The sequence below is a fragment of the Triticum urartu genome, chromosome 7A, assembly GCF_056163025.1.
Source record: "Triticum urartu cultivar PI428250 chromosome 7A, HENAU_Tu73, whole genome shotgun sequence".
Lineage (NCBI taxonomy): Eukaryota > Viridiplantae > Streptophyta > Magnoliopsida > Poales > Poaceae > Triticum > Triticum urartu.
The window spans coordinates 73,616,475-73,621,565 of NC_141879.1; the positions used below are offsets into that span (position 1 = coordinate 73,616,475).

General features: G+C 42.2%; 1 protein-coding gene across 9 annotated transcripts; it reads left to right on the forward strand.

The window, feature by feature from the left end:
* Positions 1-257: 257 nt before the first annotated feature.
* On the forward strand, positions 258-3,760 carry LOC125522324 (uncharacterized). 9 transcript variants are annotated; one of them, XM_087535533.1, is made up of 5 exons: positions 264-804; positions 1,038-1,187; positions 1,395-1,461; positions 2,739-2,827; positions 3,240-3,760. In XM_087535533.1, the coding sequence occupies exons 1-4, from the start codon at positions 755-757 to the stop codon at positions 2,799-2,801; spliced, it is 330 nt and encodes a 109-aa protein (XP_087391659.1). In that variant the 5' UTR covers positions 264-754; the 3' UTR covers positions 2,802-2,827; positions 3,240-3,760. The 9 variants fall into 9 exon arrangements, 3 of the variants coding, with proteins under 3 accessions (XP_087391659.1, XP_087391658.1, XP_048543343.2); XR_015610833.1 differs by having other exon boundaries at positions 258-870; positions 1,038-1,461; positions 2,745-2,827; positions 3,240-3,289; XR_015610832.1 differs by having other exon boundaries at positions 261-870; positions 2,745-3,760.
* The last annotated feature ends 1,331 nt before the right edge of the window (positions 3,761-5,091 follow it).

Genomic DNA, 5,091 nt, shown 5'->3' on the forward strand with positions numbered 1-5,091 from the left:
CGACGAGTGAATGACCTACGTAATCTCTACTTCTCTATTATTATTAAACAAGCAAACATATTCATAGCTAAATGCATCCAGACTAATCTACACAGAACAGTATGGACCAATTGCAGCCTCAAATCAGGATCATTTAATTTAATCTAACGGTTAAGATTACACTAAGCCTCACCCCAAACTGCGTTTAGCGATTTTTCTAGGCGGACGAAAACTCTGCCGCCCGCATTGGTTCATCCATACGAGGAAAAAAGGCAAGATATGATACAGGAGAAACAACACGATCGGGAAGGCGGCGCATCTTCGGGGAGGATAAGAGGACAGGGGAGGAGAAGTAAGGCCTGATGGCTGCTAAGGAGGTGCTCGCCGGCGAGCGGGCTCCGGCGGCCGCCTAGCGCGCGGAGTTGGATCGGGGCGCATCCCCGCGGCCGTGGTTGTACTCGCTACGCCGCCTGCCCAAAAGAACCGGTGCTCCCCACCGCCTGCCTCTCTTACCCACGTGAAGCTACCACTCCCTTCCTCCGCCAGCCCCAAGAGTGCCCACCCCGTTGCCCGGTCGGCTGCACCAGCGCCCTGCTGGTGGCGCTCGTCGGCCCTCCCCGCCGGCCCCGCGTCGTGCCCGTCGTCTCCTCAATCTGTTGTCAGGGGACATGCCAGCGCCCTCCCAGTGGCCCTCGCCGGCCCTCCCCGCCGTCCCCGTGTCGTATCCGCCATCTCCCCAATCCGCAGCTAGAGGACACGCCAAGAAGCTTCAGTCATGAGGCCGTCGCGCCGGAGGTCTTCCATCTCAGATTTGTTTTCTTTACGGTATTTCCTCAGTGATGTGATGCTTCAACTTTTCTTCCAGTGCTTCTCAAATTGATGTAACCAAGAGTATGTCGTGGATCACCATTTTAGATTCTGAAATTTATTGTCATCTACCCGTCGTTCTGAACTTCATTTGTCATTTTTCAGCGATGCACATCTTTACTGTCAGGTTTATAGTCATCAAGCAGTCCTAAATTTTAAGGTTATATCAACATTTATATTCCTGATTACAGGGTGTTGTCAAGAATTTCATCATGGCCACTACTTTCCCACCGAGGTATTTGCCGCATGCAGCCATGCACAAGTGTCGTCACTTGCATCTCCTCTGTGCGTTCCCGTCACTACATGCCGCACGAGGCTGCAGTCACCACACCCTTGAGTAGGTAATTCATCAATTGATAGTTTTTGTCCCTGCCGTGACTTGCATCTTTCTACCTTGCTTCAAATTTAATTTGATTGAATGTCAAATAAAGATCAACTTTATCTCTGATTGATTCATGGAAGTGCAAGCTGAATTATATTCAGGATATTCTGATTATTACTTCCAAGTTATATTCTAGCACAATGTCTTTGGTTTAACAACTTGCAAGTGTTTCTTGTACTGATGTTAACCTCATAAAAAAGACTCCCAGGTGGACATCTGCTATAAATAATCAGGTACTTCTTTCTCATTATCAAATTCAAATGCTCAGTGAAACTATCCAATGGATGGACTGGTTGTTTAACACTGAATCATCAACACTTTATTCTCATCTTATCTCCTCTTCCATTCACTGAAACATCTGCAGTGCACGCTTGTTACTTCTTTGACTGCTTGAACATAAATATTGAGAAAACTCAATTTTCTATGGGCATGAATAATCTTTCGATTCATACATAAAATCAAAATGTGGTTCCAGTTCCAGGAGGTATGGCATGATTTCTCTGCTGGCGTGTGTGTGTGTTGCTTGTTTGTCTGTTGCCGGCTGGATTGCACAGCGGCGATGCCGGGAGCCGGGGGTCATTGGAAAAGTGAGATGCCGACGTCACTCAAAACGATCCTTGCATGGTATTGACAGAATCATCCACAAATTATTTGATGGTATTGACCCTTGCTTGGCACGTGCTTGGCATTGACTGAATCCTACATTGGCGAGCTTGTATCCCGACCAACCTCTTTGTCTTCATTTTTTAGAAGCTAACTCACTTGGTTTGTGCGCTCCAATTTGCATATAGAGAGGTTCAGATGTCTGGCCAGCTAGGCACTGCCTATTTCTCTAAACCTGAAAATTCAAAAATCACTTTAGTTTTCACTAACACAGCTAGGGCCAACACCTGCTATCAAAAGAGCCTCAACAGTGGACGGGGTGGCGGAGTAGTCACGTACCAACAATACAGTAACTGCTAGCTATACTTCTGGAGCAAATTCTTTGTCGTAGTCATCAGGCCGCAGATGGCGTTGCCGGGATACACGCCCACCAAGGTCTCCGGCCATATAGGCCCGTGACGGATCCAGGGTGTTGCTCTATGCAGCATCATGACCACAATGGTGACTTTGTTTTGAAAATACTATTTGAATGGCATCACAACATTGAGTACACATTTTTTTTCAACAGTTGCTTTTATTTTTATACCATGTGAATCTCCCTGGGTTAGCGCTTGAGACGTGCGTTACACACGGTTATTTTTTCACGATTTATTGTTGTTGCTATTTCCCACGAGGTACTTGATAAAAAGTGTTCGGCGTGTGGTGCTCTTCAATGACTTGTTCTCTTTTGAAGAGCAAGCAGTAGAGCATGAGAGTGCCGTGATCCTCCAAATTCCTGCTCGCTTCTATACCCGTATATCTGTTATTTTTGACTGATTTTATTCCCTTGAATGCTACATAAGAGGTGTCTTTGCGGAGCTTAAGAACAATTTATTTGGTTGGAGCTAACTAATACTGTATTGCAAAGGGCCAGACAGCCAACCAACTACAAATGGACTGCCCGAATTTATCCATGTGTTGGAATAGATGATATTTGATGATTTGAACCTTGCAACGGTAGGGTTTCCACATGTATCTACCTCAATTTATTTGATGATACTTGTTGAAAGATATTTCTAATACTTTAGTGCATGTGATATATTATTTTAGATAGTAGTACTACTTTAATGTGGTGTGTTACATTTTAGCTGGCAAATGGGTTAAATTCATCAACACATCAGGTCATCAGCACTCAGTATCTCTGTGTTCTTGACATACAAAAACTATACGTGTGTGAACTCTTGAAGTAAAATACCATATTGTCTGCTTGATTGTTATTGTAGTTAACAAAATGTTTAAAAATTTAGCAAAAACATACAACATCCAATAATATAGTACTTATTAGCATCTATCGTGATTATCAACATTTATATTTGTAAGACATGTGTTGCACATGCATGTTTATACTGTTTTAAGTTTTCAACTGCAGGGGTGTGAGACTTCAGCATGCTCTGTACATAAGCAGGGAGTTCAGGGGCAGAACTGAAGGTAGACTCGGGTGCAGTTATCCACTCCTACTTGCTTTCACTAGAACAGCATATTACACTATGAAAGCAAGATCATGCACTGGCATCGGTTTTATTACTCCACAGATGTGGGTCATCGGCCATGACAAAATATGGGATAACAAATATTATGGATACAAGATGGCAACATAAATTTCGCAATTTTATGATTTGTGATCTCGTAGATTTTTGCCATGCGGAGGACAAATGATTCTGGCTATATGCACTGGAGTTTAATCCATGTATGTGAACTAATTAGATATCGATCTATGTAAATTTGGAGAATCATATGTGTTTGAGATGATTTGAGAGTGCCCTTACCGGCCGTGTAGGTCCACGGTAATTCGATTGTTCTGATTTGTGTTCCTTTTTTACTTAACGGAGATGTATTTTCACTATTAAGTGTAATAATTAATAACTATTGGATGTGTTCCGCAACGCGATACACGATGAGTGGGATTTTCCTTGGCATGAGCGGAGATGCCTTCGAATTACTAAGTTTTATTTGGTTGTCTGTTTCATGTGTTAGTTCTGTATTGTACCAATGTTCATTCAAATGAAAATGCAAGGTACTACAATGATGAATGTATGATATTTCCATAAAATTAATAAAATATAGGACATTGAAATATAGGGGTTGAGGTTTAGAGGTCTGCTGGAGTTAAACAAATTGTAAGTGAGGATCTTTATAGGTGAGTCCCTATGCGTTGATTGATGGGAACTGTTTTAGGGGACCTATGAGAGTTTCTCTGACTCCGGTTCATGACTCCTTGAATATCCTCCCAACCATTCCTGTTTACACTAAAAAACATATTTTGTTACCCTTTTAATTATTATTTTTAAAAATTTCTTTAGTGAATTCAACTTCATCATATAACCGAGTTTTGCTTTGAGCACGCATGACGGCCACACGACAAGAGCTGGGAAGGAGGCAGAGTTCATAAAGTACATGTTCGACCGTGACAACCCCAAGCATGTGTCCGCGTACCTGATGACGAGGTGACCAGGTGAATACAACTCATGAGAGTGTGAGCTTTGAAAGAGGATAAGTAGAACACATATTAGTCGCGAGGGAACGCAAGAATTTTGTTTTTCCTGTTGCAACACACGAACACATTTACTTGATTAAACATAAATAAAATTAATAAAACTTTTTTATATTTGAGAGACGTGTGTTGTACGTGCATGTTTACTAGTGGGAGTTTAGGAGTAGAGATCAGCTTCGATCATGCCGGCGGCACCAGCCGATAATTTCCCTGGCAAGCTGAGACGTGTGCGTCACCAGTCATCGCCATGCTCGCTAGATTTAGCACGCCGATCGAACAGCAAAAGCCAACCAAAATACGTGTTTGCTACTTTGCTCTGGATACTCCATATAAACTTTTTCTAGGGGATCCATATTTTTTTTGGTTTTGTAGGGTCTTGAGGGAATCCATATAGCTTTTGCATACAACATTTGATAGAGATAATTAAAAGAGTGAAATTGTTCATCTAGACGAGACGAAGAATTTTCATATTTAACACTTTTTCATTTGAAGTCATCTAAATTGCGTTTTCTAGCATGCGATATTCTTGTGTCAACACATGAATCTTTGAATTTGTCGCAACTTCTGCGGCAAGCTCCGTTTGGACCATCTTAATTTCTATGTGGATCATCTGCAAGAAGTCCATCCAATGGTGAATTCCAATCATAAATTTGACTTCATCTTGTTATAGCTTCAAGCCACTCTCTGCGATCAAGCCATTTTTGATCGTCAACACACTCCACGAGAGGAA

Coding starts and splice junctions, on each gene's coding strand:
- LOC125522324 (XM_087535532.1), top strand. CDS start 755: ATGAGGCCGTCGCGCCGGAGGTCTTCCATCTCAGATTTGTTTTCTTTA. Junction 805..1,037: donor TCAGATTTGTTTTCTTTACG/GTATTTCCTCAG, acceptor TCCTGATTACAG/GGTGTTGTCAAGAATTTCAT. Junction 1,188..1,394: donor GTCACCACACCCTTGAGTAG/GTAATTCATCAA, acceptor ACAACTTGCAAG/TGTTTCTTGTACTGATGTTA.